The sequence below is a fragment of the Argiope bruennichi genome, chromosome 3, assembly GCF_947563725.1.
Source record: "Argiope bruennichi chromosome 3, qqArgBrue1.1, whole genome shotgun sequence".
NCBI classification, from domain to species: Eukaryota; Metazoa; Arthropoda; class Arachnida; order Araneae; family Araneidae; genus Argiope; species Argiope bruennichi.
In genome coordinates, this window is record NC_079153.1 from 90,738,486 (window position 1) to 90,755,460 (window position 16,975).

General features: G+C 26.1%; 2 protein-coding genes across 2 annotated transcripts in view; one reads left to right on the forward strand and one right to left on the reverse strand.

Annotated features, from left to right (window-relative positions):
- LOC129962686 (collagen alpha-3(IV) chain-like) overlaps nt 1–1,121 on the reverse strand; it is a 112,458-nt gene extending 111,337 nt beyond the window's left edge. The window contains exon 1 of the mRNA XM_056076599.1: nt 798–1,121. Coding sequence (XP_055932574.1) covers nt 798–872 — 75 coding nt within the window. The 5' untranslated portion in view covers nt 873–1,121. The remainder of the gene's footprint in view (nt 1–797) is intronic.
- Nucleotides 1,122–10,433: 9,312 nt separating this feature from the next.
- Nucleotides 10,434–16,975, forward strand: part of LOC129962609 (collagen alpha-2(IV) chain-like) — a 90,779-nt gene continuing 84,237 nt past the window's right edge. The window contains exon 1 of the mRNA XM_056076431.1: nt 10,434–10,677. Coding sequence (XP_055932406.1) covers nt 10,625–10,677 — 53 coding nt within the window. The 5' untranslated portion in view covers nt 10,434–10,624. The remainder of the gene's footprint in view (nt 10,678–16,975) is intronic.

Sequence of the window (16,975 nt, forward strand, 5' to 3'; positions counted from 1 at the left end):
ATAATATATATATTTTTTTTTATACTTTGATCAATACTCAGAAATAAAATTATTGGCATTTTATCTTATTAACTTATAAGCATGCAACAAACTTGTTATTTAGTTTTTTTTTATATCCAAAACAAATTTAAAATAAATTTATTTTTAATAGTAAATAAATGTATGAAATTTCCCTTTACAAAATCTCATTGAAGATATTGAGTATGTTTTAAATTTTTTTCCAAAATACTGAGGGAACTGAATTTTTTTTTAAAATATTGTCGAACGTACATTAAGATTAGTTAGAGATAGTTAATTAAAAAATCGATTTGAAACCATTTTCTTATAAATTGAAATTCTGAATAAAAAATGATTTCACATGACTTTATCAATTAATGTTTTTATATAATTTTATCAATTAACTTGAATTTTTTAAATATTTAAGTAAAATTATATTTATCTATCAATTGAAATACAAACGTGCATTATCTTAAACAATAAGACCAAAACTAAAACTAAAAGTCTCCTTTTTAAGTATTAATGCAAAACAATTTTCAAAATTTGTAGGATAAAAAACTTTTCACTGAATTTTTATAGTATATTTTGAAACAATTATAATTTTATAAAAATAAAAATCCATTTTATCGCTCAAGTTTTAATTTCTAAATAACATCGGTAAAATTGTTGTTATTGATTATTCTTTGTTTATAAATCTTTTTTATGAATCGAAGAATTTGTAAACAAAGAATATAAATTTTAGATAAATTTTTCTTTCGATAAATATAAATTTTCAGCAAAAGTTGTTTATTTCTACTCACCGCTGCTTCAGTAAGACTCAGGTAAATTATGTGGATTATGCCGGCTATAAGAATCCATCGTCCTAGCATCTTCATCCCCCCTCTGGAAGAGGAGCGACCCCCCCTTCCTTGGCACACACGTGATTTTAATCCGAAATGTGCTCAAAAAAATATCCCTCTGCTATCCGCACTCACTGACCCTCAACAAAACGAACAGTCCGCCACTCGGGCCTCCATAGCAGCCGATCGCTGTATCCTTGCGCGGACAGTAAAGAGTGCACTTTTTCGGAAGTGTTCTCTGTTTATTTTACTGAGCCGATCTTAGGTGCGACAGTTTGGCAACAGGTTTGGTTCCGAGGGCATTTTTCAAAAGGAATGAATGTGGGCTTAATGATCACACAGGATTGAACGAGAGGATATTTTTTTTTCATTTTTTTTTTTGAGTATTTAATCTTCGGGCGATGGCTCTGCTAGTTGCCCTTGACAACTATCAGAGAAATTTTTGAATAAAAGTCGAACTTTGACTTCCATCGTAAAGCGGCTTTTTTATGATCTAGATAATCTTTCTGGACCACATGTTCACTCTAAGCTTATTTCTTACTTAGGTTTCCATTGCAGAAAAATTGCTGAATAATATTGTTACCAATATAAATTAAAATAAATAAAAGCAAATTATATATTAATGTTTTTTTAATGTCAAAAATATGAAGCAGAGGTTTAAATATATATATATATATATATATATATATATATATATATATATATATATATATATATATATATATATATATATATATATATATATATATTTAGCATAATATCTGTAAACTGCATAATAAAACATACATGATACGAATACATGATAAAAACAAATTTGAAGCACAATATCGGTAGACATTTTGTCTTAGAGATGCCAATTTTGTTACTTGGGTGAGGTGATAGGTAATCATAAAAAAAAGAATTTTCTAGATTTTAATTGGGTTTTGAATAAGAAATTAATGGAAATTTTGGCATTAGTCTGAACTTATTTCAAAACATGTTATTATACATTGCGCAATAATCAATTAAGGACTACCTTAAAATTAAAGCAGTGCGTGTGGTCTCCTCACAACTTTCTCGCATACGCTCCAGTTAAGGTCTTATCCCCTACCCCACCCTTTCTCATTTGCATAAAATTATGTGCCCTGGATAAGGTCGTGAATAGTGAGCAATGCGATGATATTAAATACATTCTTTGTGCACAAGCTATAGTTGGTACATAATTAAGTGTAAGTTTTAAATATAAAATGAAAAATAAATTAATTAATTAAGCCTAAAATCTATATTATGTTGCAAGGAGATTCATGTTTAAGAGAGATTTGAATCTCCTTTAAATCTTTTTCACTAAATTTTACTTTTGAAATAAATAGTTAGAATATTTTCATTTTTTAAAAAATCTGTAAAATTAAGTATCATATAAACTAATAATATTTCTCCTTTGTTCATAGTTAATAATAAAAGAATAAAAATGAAGATGCGTTTTTGAAATTTTTTGTGTCCAATTAAAATAAACGAACCATTTTTTTTTGTTTTTTTTTTGTTCTTAATGTTTGGAAAATTAAAAGTCTACTTTTAAATAAGTGAAATAAACAAACCAGAAAAGGAAACTTTTTTAATAGGATAAATTTTCGAATATTGTACTTGCCCATTAAAGGTGAAATCTTCTTTTCAGGCTCAAGCTAAATGAAGTGTATAAACGACGATAATGTGCATCATGTGTATGAGCTGAACTATTTTCATTCTTAATTATTTCTTTTCTTGCTTTAAAACTGTAATTAAATGACACTTTTGAAACACCTGCCCATTTAAAAGAGAATAATTTTTTATAATATTACAGCTTACATTACTTTTCTATATGATGTCAATCTTCCATAGAAATCGCTACTGGAATGATGAATCATTTCATTAATGATTACTTATTTAATTTTTTATCATCAAAATCATGTATTTACCAAATATTCCCCAAAACAATATTTTGGTGAATATTTATATAGTTCAAGAAATTAGTTTGAAGCATCACTTGAAAACTAATATTTAAAGACGGAATTTCAACTATAATTTATTAAATTAAAAGATACACATATTTTTTTATGTAAAATAATTTTACGGAATCGCTTGAGCTATGTATGTATTTGCCCATTTAGACTGCAAATGAGAGTTTAAATTGAGTAAACAGCCAGATTCTAGTAAATATTTTTGGTTAATAAACTAAATTTCACTGTGATTTTATTTGTTAAAACATAAAAAAGAAAATGATAAAAACTTATATTTTATAATGAGAAAAATTGCACAGATTTTGAAATCAAGAAAGTGCCCTTAAAATAAATAATTAAAAAAATTCTCTAAAAAAAATCTCTTTCCTTAAATTTTTTTTCAAACAATATTTTTACAAACAATACAAATATTTTTTTTAATAAGCATTCTTTTGACATAAGATAATCTAAGAAATTTTAATAATTTGATTACAAAAGGATGTTGAGAGACAAAGTACCTATTCGAGCTTACTCATAATAATTTCTTATTTTTTATGGAATGCTACATCATCATAATTGCTCTATGAAGACAAAAAGAGCGTGCATTTATCTCGCACTTTAAAGTCGAAAATATCTAGAAGACGGAAAAAAATAATACCATGGCCAAGACGCCATTTACAATTGTAAAGCATCTAACTGCATTCAAGAAGGAGAAAAAAAAAATTATGCCCTGGATATCACATTGTTGGTGTCCCATTTACCCTATAATATCTTTTGGGTTTTTCTGCGTTTTTTATATTCAAGACATTAAAGAACCAGCAGAATATTAGTAAATAATTTTCTAATGACTAAAATGAAATCAAGTATTTTAGAACAAGATATAGAAGATGAAGTTTTGTGTTTTTCAAAATAATGTAACATGTTTGTTTTCATTGGTATTTTACAACTAATATGAAATATAAAATAACCTTTGTTTGAGAATAAGCTTAAAAAGGATTATGTATTTATTTCATTGATTTTTTTTGTTGTAGTTTAGACTTATATTATTTATCTCTTTTCATCTAAGTAAGCAAATTGTTTACCAAATCTTCCATTCTTCTGTCAAAAGCCGTCTCATAAAATGACTACTGCTGCCATCTGTTGGAAAATATTTGACGCGACTAATTACGATTTCGTAATAATACACCCCCATTTTTGATGATCAATGGGTCTGATTCACAAACTCTGCATGAAAGAGATATACGAAAAGAATAATAATATAGCCATTTCAAATATTCAGTCTAGACGTCAGCGAGACACCATTTCACTACGCATCCGTGAGTGATTGAATCGCTCCAAAAACAACAGAGGCCTGCAATTGAATGCACGCGTTTATTGGTTATTTATCGTAGTCTGATTAATTGTTTCATACAAGTCATTTGATGAGTTATTCACTTGTTTTATAATTCCAAAGTGCATGCTTGCATTCAAATGATTTTTTTAATTATATGCTTTATTAATAAGAATTAGGGAAAGTAACTGGTATTTTTGTAATATATTTTATTTTTTACTATACGATAAAAGTGCGGAGCTTGAATTTGTTGAATAATTACCAAATGTCCTGTCCAAATTTCTGGAACAATAATTCTATCAGTAGAGAAATTTTGTGATTTTTAAAAAAATACAATATATGACACACTATTTCCTTAATACTAAAATTCATTGCTAAAACACAATAAATTTGATTCGCAATGAATTACTTCACATCGAAAAATCAAGAAACAATATTCTACTTTCATACATCTGTTATTTTAAAGATATTATTCGAAATGTTATTTAACGTTTTAGATACTTTAAAGATATAAGTTCACTTATGCATCCATTATATTTCTTGTTTTAAACATATTTCGAGACAATATTTTTTTCTCAATAATAAAGAATTTTTTGATTCATAAATGAAACCACAATAAACCAACGTATTAAATTTAAATCCAGAATTTCAAAGGTAAATTTGCATCTTGTCTAGCCAGACATATCAAGTCCCTGTCAATCCCAACGTGAAGATAATTGCAATAAAAATGAAACATTTGAATATGCACTAGTGATAAAAAAGATCAAATATTTAACTTTCCCTTTATTTCTCATGATAAGACCCAATTCCAGAAGAGTGATATGCCTTGAGGTCAAGTGAAACCTTCGAGATGATAAAAAAGTCTCCGCTACATTTAATAAGATTTTTTTTTTCTTTTAGGTGAACAAACTCCATGGTTAGAGATATCAAATCCAATATTCTGAATGAGAGCACGTAGCAGCAGGAAACAGACGCCATTTTGTTTATTTTATTCAGTTTAATTTGGTGAGATAACGAAAGGGATAAATCATTGAGGCCTTTCATCGAAGATTTGATAAAGATTCTACAATGTTACTGAAGTCTAGTGCTCGAAATACGAGGACTTCCGAGATTTTGATTAGGTCAGCAATAAATTTAGTTGAAGCTGCTGTATTTTTATAGAAAATTATATATGACGAATTTGAAGTGGATTTACCAATGATAAAACTCAATTTATCCAAAAATTCGAATCAAGGAAAATTCAGTCAAAAAATGAGTACAGTTAAATAAAGCTGCAATTTTTAAAGTAAAAGAATAAAAAATTAAAGCAAGGCAATTAAAAGAACAGTTATATATTCAAAATGAATATTTAACTTTTTTAACACACAAAACAAAACAATTAATAATGAATATATTAATAATAATTATGATAAATGTTTTTCATAATTTTGAAAAATGAATCTGTTAATTAAGATAGGAAACCAACTGACCAAGGACTCTTATTAGATTTAATCCATTTGATTTCAAAGGCCACCAATTTAATATTACAGACAGGCATCTTGACTTAAACATCTGGTTATAAAAATGCCACTACCAGATGCTAGTCTAACATGAAATTTCATTTGCGAGGAATTTCAATAAATGATGGAACGATCCAAGGATGACGTAAGAATGTTTTAAAAATAACATTTATTAAGACGAAACCACTTTTAGAACATATTTGCAATTTCAACATTTTTTTCCATCAATCCATCTTACAGAGCTAATGCCCATTTTGCAATACATACAATGTCTCTTAAGTTTGCCTACAAAGTGCCTTATACTGCTCAATACTCACTACCATAAAGACAAACATATATGTATTCTGCTAATATTCAGTATAACTACATATTAGAAGCGGTAATCGCACAGAAAATATCAAAGGATTCCGATTATATCGATGTCAAGTAAAAGGATTAATTGAAAGCAATGGCGCAAATGAGGACAGATTACTTCGAAACTTATACTAAAAAGTACGAGAAATAATATGAATTTAGAAAGGAATGCATGTCATTTTATAATTTAAATGCAGAATTTCCTAACAGAATCAATAAAGAAATAAATAGTTAAAATAAAGTAACGTTATATGGTATTAGGAATGCAACAAATAATTGATGAAACTCAGTAAAATTCTTATCTGAAGAGACCAATATTTTTTATGAAAAGACATATTATAGAAATAAAGCTCCTAAGTAAATGAAAAGTTGCTTCAAAACTTACTCAAGTAGGATTACAGTAGATAAAAAGTTAAAAGTTAAATAAAGACGAATTTAATTAACAAAAACAGTTCAAAAATATAAGCAGTTATGTAAAGTTTTTAGTTTTTAGCTTGAATAAACCAAAATAAATTTAAATTATAAATGATATTTCAATATTATATTAATAAAAGATTATTTAAAAAAGATTTTTTTAAGAAAAAGTCAAAATATTTATGATTTTAGATTAAAACGTATTGAATGAATTAAATTTCTTTTAACATCTTAAAAATTTTAATTTTTCTCTTATATTTATCTTTCTAACCGTAAAAAGTTTATAAATAAGTTATATTTCTTAAAATGTTAGGAAACGATTTAAATTTTATCTTACCTATATAACTGTATATTTTTTACAGCTTTAATTGTTTACAAAAAAAAAAAAATTCTTCGGTTTGGACGTTTTCATATAGAAAAATAAACTATTCACTAGCAGTATAAAAATATTATGCACGAGCTGGATGAAAATATTGACCATGGTTGCTAGAAACCATTGTTTTTCATCTTAAGAAAATAAATTACTTTGTAGAGGAAGATGTATTTATTTTGCAAGATCAAACAAGATTTTCAGAGCAGTGTTTTTGAAAAAATCGTCTGATAGAAATTTCAGACGATTAATGATAGATTTTTTTGTAAATGTTTCAGTATAAATGGCAGTAAAAGTAAACGATTTTTTAATGGAAATAACAGAAGAATGAAAGACAAAATAAAACACATTTTAAATAAAATATTAACAATTTCTAGATAAATATTTATATCTATATGCCTTAAATCCTAAATTTATTGGATTTTAATGTATTAATTGAATATTTAAATGAAATGATTCTGCTATAAATGATTAAATGATTACTTCGAAAACATACTCTTACACTTTTAAACTGTGAAGATTAAAAACAAAATTATATTTTTTTCATTTGAAAAGAAAACAAAAATTTTATTCATCTGTTACACTTTTAACCGTTAATTTAAAACTTTAATTTTTATATTTTAGTTACTTTATAAATTCCTCGGACACAGTAATATAGAATTACAGAAAAATATAAAAAAGAATTAAGTTTAAGAATTTTCACTAATATAATTTTTTTATTTTGCATTAAAAAATTGGAAATATGTATAGACACATAAATTCTATCCATGAGTAAACTGCTTTAATAACTTTTGATGGAAAATACTTTGCATACATTTTTTTATAAATGAGGAGAACAGTTATGCTTCTTAATTAGATGTTAGATTAAAAGATGTTTGGATGGCAACACCTTGTATTCTTTGTTCGAATTTGCCAGCTTCAGATGAATCTTCATTTATGCATGAATGTATAAATCACATTTAGAATAACTAAATTATGAAAAGCTTTTTTATTTATCGTGCATTTCCTTACTTAAAAAATTATAACACAGAAACTGTAATAGGAACAATAAAAGTTATTTCCAAATTAATAACTCAAGTGAATTATTAGGCGAAATATTGTGGAATTTTTTTTATAACTAGCGAATTCCAAATGTTTAATAATTCGCGGTGGTTTGTGTATAATTACAATGCTCTGTAAATTGCTCAGTTAAAAAACAATTCCTACAAATCTTTGCTGTTTTCAATACTGTGTTAAATATTATATACCTAATGTAAACCAATAAATTATGCCAGAAAATGTTGCAAATTTTTTTTTCATTTTCACAACAGTTTAGGAAATTAAATATCATTGCTTTTTACAGATATTTGTTTTAATAAATGTCTAATTGTTAGCAAATAATTGTCTGCTTAATGAATTTTAATTCATAAATTAAAATTTTTTCCTATTTGGAATTGAATAAGAAGTCATATTTTCAAAACCACCAAAGAAAAGGTAGGGGCTCAAATACTGTAGCTAATTTTCTTTTCAAGATAGTCCGTCTGAAGATCTTTGCTGTTATAAAAATAGTTTTCTATGCTACAAGATTTCCTGTACGTTCGATACTACAATGAATAGAATTATTATATTAAAGAAAGGGAACATATTTATAAACTGATATATCAGGCGTGTATAGAATACATCGTTTTAATTGAAGAAAATGTTACTCTTTGCATAAAATTATATCCGTACACATCATTTTTTAAGGGGGAATACAGGAATCAGTAAATAAAATCTATTTATCGCCAATGATTTTGACTATTATTTTCATATATCGCCTCCAATGTAAAGAAATGAGTCTGAATAAAAAGATTAAAACATCACACACGCACACGCACGCACGCACACACACACACACTATGAAATTGCTTGAGAGAATTAATTTTAACATCAAATAAAAAAAGGTAATTTTTGGGGGGATTAAAATATTTTGATTTTCTCAGTTTTTATAGATTAACATTTTCTCTGATATCTAATAGAACTAACTTTTGAGTAAATCGAATTTCTTAGAATTCTCACAATGTGTTCTTTGTTCTTTCATTTTAGTATAAATAAAACGCTGTTTTCGTTTAAAAGAAAATTTGAAAGAAAATAATTTTCCATATAACTAAAAATCTTTTTACTATATTTTTTTTCTTACCCAAAACTCTTATGCTATAAGAGAGAGAAAAAAATCTCAATCTGGTTTTTACTCAAAAATATTCTCCGGAAACAAGCACACACAAAAAATTGTAATTAAATTATTCATATAGTATAACGAAATTTTTTTTATTAAACTTATTTGTGAGTTAAAATAATATTTTTCATTAAAACCATTTCCAGAATATTTTTACTTATTGATAATAAGAATTTTACATGAATATGTATTTACATACGGATTTTTCAAAGACATACTTTTAAAATTGATGTTATGAACATGTAATTAATTATCAAATGCTCTTAATAACATTAACAAAAATCATTTAATTTTTTATGAAATTTAAACGAAGCTGGTCAGACTTCAAATATATGCATCAGTTTTGAACAGGGTTTCTCAAATCATGGTATATGTACTACTAATGGTATATTTCAATATTTTTTGAGGAAAAAAAATTATATAAAAGATTTAAATTAAAATTTTAAGTAAATTGCATTTATAATTTGATTATTTTTTTAACATTTTGATTTAATTTTTTTTTATTCAGATACATTTGATTTTTTTTTCTGATTTTAGCGCGAATGGTGAAGCCACATTTGGCTGTATATGACTCAAGAATTATATTGAGAGAATAGTTAACTTTCCAATATTGAAAACTTCGAATCATTGTGTTGCTTCAGTATGATTTTTCATTTAATAATATACACTACGATAGATAAACGCATGTGCGTATCGAAATTGGTTACAGTGAAGCAGATTCATTCGTCATAACATATTTCTTCAATGATGTATCTTAATATTTTCTAATATATAGTATTATCTTATTTCTTCAATATATAATACATTTATATTTTATTATAATGCAAAAATTTCCGTCATGAAATTAATATAAATTAAAAGTTTGATTATAAATACCTTATATAACATACATTTATTTTTATCAAATATAGTTATATGAGGGCACACATATTTTTAATTATTATTCATGTAGTACAAAATTGAAGTACATTTATATTTTATTATAATGCAAAAATTTCAGTCATGAATTTAATATAAATTAAAAGTTTGATTATAAATACCTTATATAACATATATTGATTTTTATCAAAATATAGTTATATGAGGGACACATATTTTTAATTATTATTCATGTAGTACAAAATTGAAAGCTTTTAAAAATCCTGTAGTACAAACAGCTAATAAAACAGTTACTTTAGTGATAACCTACAGTAGTAGGAAACTATTCGCGGCGCTTTTAAGTCTGCATGAAGTCTGTATTCAATTTGCCCTTAAGAAACCCTATTACAGAGATTATATCATGCCAGATCCAAAAGATGCCCTCTTATCTCAGGCACAAGACAACCGAAATATTTCCCCGAAAAACGTCACCGCGGCACAAACAAACAAAACTAAAAATCCGATAATGAAAAAAAAGTAGCCCTAAAAAAAATCTCGCCAAAAAATCGCCCATCCCGAGAGAGCAAGGGAACGAAACTTAATACTCCCCGCTTGGTAAGCGAGGAACCAGCTCAAGGATACAAGTAACCGTGTGAGTGAAGCGGTCGCCGCAGGAACTGCATTTCCGGGTGAATCCACAAGCGCTGCGCTTAGCCCTCGCGTCGGGTTTCTTCGCGCTTTTGTGTCGATACCGGAGTATGGCAACAATTGTCGTTATGTTCCAATGAGATTGATGTAGGTTAGTGATTTTTGCAGAATGGCAAATCCCGCCCCGGATCGGCTTGGTGGATTTACGCCGCGGCGATCCTGGTGAGTATTTTTTTCGTTTCGCTCCCGCTGCTACACCCCTACTGCTGCTCTGTTGGTTATCTCCCGAAGTTTTTTTAGTGTACTCATCACCCCTTCTTGGGCATCTTTGGCGGGATGGCAGGAATAGTTGGGATGGGGTCCGATGTTTCGTGAATTTATATTATGGATGTGTTAATTATTAAAAAGTATCATAATAAATTAATGAAGAAATTAACTTTCAACAACATTATATTAAATTTAAAATTTAATTAAATTATCAAAAATATAATAAATACATAAAAAAATATAAGCCTATTTGTAAGGAGCATCATTTTAAAATTAGTATATTATGATTAAAATTTTATCTTATAAATTGTTGTTTTGAATTTAAAAAAAAAATCACATCTGAAATTTTGACTTTGTATTTATTTTGTGAAAAAAAAAAAAATGAAAGGGCTCAGTTAGGTTATAAAAACATTTCTGACATTATAAACAGAATGTACCTCTTTTAAAAGAGAGCGAATAAAAAATAATGATATACCGGCTAAGAAGTTAGTTTTTCTATAAAGTGAAATAATAAAAACAGTTGATTAGATTTCTCTCGTTTTCTTCAACTTTCCTTTCTTTCATTATTTTTTTTTCTTGAATTATTGTTCTAAAATTTAAAAAAAAAAAAAATTCTGTTATTATTTTTTGATGTCCCGAAACTTCTTTTGCCTTTTTTTGATTTGTCTTCTATCGATTATAGTCTGCATATATTCACATAAAATTTCTCTTAAAAAAACTTTCAATAATTTTTTAAATTTAGATATAATACAAGTAATATAAAAACTTTTTTTTAAAAGTCAATTCCTACTTTCTCAAGAATTGTAATCGCATTCTTCACCTTCACGCGAAAAATATTGAAATCCTTACATTTTACCGATTGAGCTACTGCCTGTTGATTCCAATTTTCATTACAAACTGCTAAAACTCTGTTTAAAGTATTAAAAATTAATTAAATTTAATAATTAATGAATTAATATTTGAAAAAACTGTATTAACATCAAGTGTCATCCACTACAAGTTTTAAAAAATGTATTTGAACTTGAGTGGATGAATAAAAAGTATTTTATTAACGATTGAAAATTTAAACAAGATATATATATAGGGAGAGTGGGAACTAATAGTAGGGATTAAATAACGGATAATGTATTTCCGCAATTTCAGAAAAGGAAATACAATATTTAAAAAGAAGATGATTTTTGTTCAATTTAAATTTAAAATGTTTTTCGCCAAGGAAACTTTCTCTTTATAAAATATAATAAATTTAAAATGAGAGCATTAATCTATTTATTTAAAAATAACTAATAGTTTTATTTTTTTATGCAATCGCTGCAATACAAAAATTTTGATTATTTTTCTCCTACGATAGATATATGCACTTTTTTCTTATTCATCCCATCAGCAAAAAAAAAAAAAAAAAAAAAAAAAAAAAGTATAAGTATTAGGAATTTGATTTAAAAAGTTTGTAATCGATCTATATTTATATATATAGTTTTTAAAAAAATCTATATTTTTTATTAAGACCCTGATTAAAAAACGCATTTTTTCCATTGAAAATTCTTGAATCCTTTAATTAAAAGATTTTTAAATTATTACTTTTTTACTTGCAACACTTTTTTAAATGGACCCATTCCCATTTTAAAAAATATACTTTAGATGGAAAATAAATAAGAAAATGAAGCAATAAAATTCACCCAAAAATAAATGTCTTGAAAATTATAATAAAATTATGAAATTAAGATGTTTTCTTTACTCTTTTATCCTACAAAATAGAATAGAAAAATAACCCTGTTGAGGAATCAAGTACTTCAGTTTGAGAAACCTTGCTTTACTAATTCTCATTAAATTTTTTCTATATTAAAAATGCTGCTTATTAACATCGGGTCGGAATTCTTAAAATTTTTTCATTTTGCTTCTTTGATGATTAATTAAATTTTATTAAGTTAAATGTTAATTAAATTTAATTAGTGAATTAACGAATAAAATTAAGTGGATTTTTTTCTTTTTACTTTATGTGCGCATCTATATTTTATCATTTGAATTCAAATTTATCATGTATATGAAATTATCTCAAATGATTAAAAGTCAGTCTATAAAAATAATTTGAATTATTTTCATTTTAAATAACTCTTGATTTTTTTAATGACATTTCTTTTAGAAATATTAAAAATATATTTTCTCTTTGAATAAAGAAATTATATTTTATATTTGCGAATATAAAATATAATTGCTTGCTATTAGATGCAATTTCATTATCTGAATATGATTATTCTAAATAGGATGGTATAAGTAACTCAAGCTTTAGTTTTTTTTGAAGAATAGTTATTGTGGTTAATTTGATGGCTTCAAAAAATTTTTACAATAATATTCTAAAATGAAATTTCACGGTTTATAAATCTCTTAAAAGCAGAATTTTTCCATCAAACGATATCTTGATTTTTGATAGAGACATGGTAAAATCTGGTCTTTGATGTTTCCTGTTTTATTTGATGGTGAATTGAATCTGAAAACTTTAAGAAGTTAGCGAGTGTTTCTTGTTTCATTTCACTCCCCCAGTATTTATCATTTATTTTATTTTAGAGTTTAGAGTACTTTGTGAATAGAGGAAAGTACATTTGTTAATGCAGTTCACAAATTTGAACTTTTTTACCATCAATAAATTGCTGAAACATAAAAGAAAAATTTTAATGGAACAGATATTCAAGATAAGAAATAAATAGATACGTGATGGAAATCTTGAGAAAACAAGAGAGTTACAAATTAATGAAAACTTATTGTTATTATTTATATATATATTTATATGTTGTTCCTTTAAAAATCTAATAATATTGAAAAAAAGATAATCTTTGAAGATTTTTAAATTCAAGCACAAAATATAAATTTAATTTTCGAATTCTCTGTTGTTTCGAATTTGTCATAATTGTACAAATTTTTTATCTCTCTTTTTTTTAAATAATTATAAGAAATAAATTTAAACTTTCCATGTGCTTCTAAAAATTCTCTTTCAAATATTTTAATTGATTTTTGAAGTGTTCCAAATTAGGAAATCTTATTAAGTTCAGCTGTCTTACTGAATTTCAAATTTAATCATTATTTTTTAGTATTTATTTTAAAAGTAAACATGTTGCCATATTTGTTCACTGAATTAATGCCTTGAAGAAACAACTAATTATTCAAATTATCCGTTCCGTATCAAGTCTTTTAGTAAAATATAAATATATGGGATAATATGGCAGATGTCCAAAATGACATAATGTTTAAATTTAACTATTCAGAGCAAAAGCTGTTTGGTATCCTTGATCAACTGTCTATTCAGATGATTGTACTTTAAAGATTGCATTTTTTCTGTTGAATCAAACCATTGTATCAAATTAATTCCATCCTTGATTAACTTGAAGTTCGGAGAAACAGGCGTTGAAAATTTTATTTTAGTATTAAATTAGCAATCGAATAGAATATTTTTGGAATCTTGGATTAGCTATCTATATTCAAATGAATAAGCTTTAAATATTACAATTATTTACTGCATGAATTAAACAATTGAACCACAATTCATATTTTTCAGCATTTTAAAACGAAAATTGTATTTTAAGAAAATTTTATTAACATATTTTAAAAAATTAGTTCAAATCGAATTTTGTTCCATTAATTAATTTAATTTATTAATTAAATTAATTAATAATTTACATTAATTAAAGCTCCATTTTCTTACCCATTTTCTGATTTATGCGGCTTGAGAATACATTTTATGAGGCCTAATTATAGAGAAAGCTCGAAGATCAGAGCGGGTGAGTTAAATATCTTCTGTTAAATGCGATTGCGTCTTCGATTGAGTGCTAGTTTTCAGGCTTTGAAAACAGGCTTGAATCAAATTTTAATGTTATATATTTTAATTAAATAAAAAAAATTATTTAAATAAATATATATGTAAATACTGCAGAACAAAGTTATTAAATTTTAAATATAATTATTTGATATAAATTGATAAAAACATAGTAATTGCCTTTATATTTTGATTCTTTGCAAAAGTTTGGATATTAGTCTCGAAAAGAGCAAGAATTGGACTATTTTATACTTTGGACAACATTGTTAACTGGAAAACGTTTAGAATTTTGTTTCGTACCAAGTTAACAAAAATTTTCGAATCAGTCCGACTTCTAAATTTATATCGATTATACACGTCGGTACAGTACAAATATTGAAATTTTAACCGTTTTCATTGTTGGCGGTGGTAGATGCATAACCACTATCATTTTCTCTAAAAACCGAATGTTATAGATACAGTACTGCTAAATCATGAGGATTTCACTAAATCCGCGAAAGGAATCTGCCAATCTTTTAAACCATTTTAATAATTCCTTTCCCTTTCTGGTGGAAATGCTGTACTCCTTTTCTGCCGTCTAATAGGTCTTTAAATAATTTTATTCTCCACCTGTTACGGATGCTATATTGTAAAATCATTAGGATTTCCCTAATTCAGAAAACATATATCTATTAATCCTCAATTATGGATTTCCATTGAGGCAAGCTAGGCAGCTAGCTGCCTATAGTTGAGAGGGGACCCGAAAAAAAGTCAATCAAAAGACTTTATTTTCCTAGTTTTTCAAATAAATAAATTTGTAAAAACTAGAAATTCTGTGAATCATGTAAAATATTAAGATATTAACACTTTATCAAGTATAATTGGTGAAGTTCATATATTTTTCATTACGTTTACTTAGCTTTTAGAATATTTATAAAACCAAATATCTGCTTCAGTAATATTGTATACAAACATAAGTGCCGCAAGTCTGGAGTCATAATAGATAAATGAAAACAAATATATATTCACTAAGTTAATAAAATAAAACAATAACCTAAAATACCATTAATACGGTAAAAGTTCTGAAAATTGAAAATCTTATTAGAAGAAAAGCTTCATAATGTGCCGCAAAATATCTAAATATGTCACTACTAATCATTTTAATATTGTTTGACCTTTTTCGAAAAAATATTACTTTTTTGAATCATTAGGATTTTATTCACTCTGTGGAGAATTTTGAATAGTATATAATAATTCTTTAAATATTTTGATTTCCTGTTGATACTATTAAATCATAAATATTTCTTTAATTACTCTGAAAGAATTTACGAGCAATCTAAACACTGTTTAAGTAATTGGTAGATTTTCTTCCTCTTAGAGATGTTGCGCTTTTGAGGCATCACGTCTTCATGGACTATGTATATATTTGCGCATCTCTAATATTTCTATTAATTATTTTTCTCTCCTGTTGCTACAGATATCGTACTACTAAATCCACAAAAGGAATCTATTTGTCATCTAGACTATTTTTTAAATAAATTCATTTCCCTATTGTTCTAATTGAGCACATATATTATATGACATTTCATGATATTAAACGATATCCACTGTAACTGTATAAAATTGTTGAATATTGAATTAGATTATATCTCACAATTTGTACAGTAATGTGCAGTAGACTATGCAATCTGGGTCTTACAGATGCTGCACTTTATTATACTGAATCATTACGATTTTATTCGCTATGGGATATAATAATTTATCAATTATCTAATAACTTTTGAAATATTTTTCGCTTCTTTGCTTTAGTGCTTTAAATCATTGGTGATAGTAAAGATCACTGTTAATGATTCATTAATTCGTAATCAAAAGATTAATATTTTTTCGTCCTTTAAAATTTCTGTTCTTACTGATATCCTCATCATTATTTCGAAAGTGTATGTTAAATTAATTATAATTAATGAGCCGAGATATTTTACGCAACTTGAACTACAGAAAAATTACCTCAACAGAAGATCATTTGATCTATGTAGTGTCTCGTTTCAATGGTTTCCGTTTTTTTAATTTTAAAAGTTGTGTCATGTTGAAAATTAATAACGAGAATGTCAAAGAGAAAAAGACCAGGCCCTTATAAGTGAGTAAATGAAAAACAAAAAGAAGAGAGAAAGTCAGAAAAAAAAGAAAAAAAGAATGATCTCAGCGTGGGAAATGACATAGAGTTTTCAACGGCCTTTCGAAGCTCGGCTGCGTTGCAAAGGTTTTTGGGATCGCATAAACAAGCTGCATTTGTGTAAACATTTGCAGTTACAAAGATAGATCTTTTCATTTTTAAATTTAAGTTAAATAGAGATTCTTCTTTATTGATATATTTCTTTTCAATTCTACACGTTTCATATTATTGGCACAGAACAATTGAATATTTCTATGATTTTTCTAAAGGATGTCCCAAAATTAACGCAAGATTTGAATTTG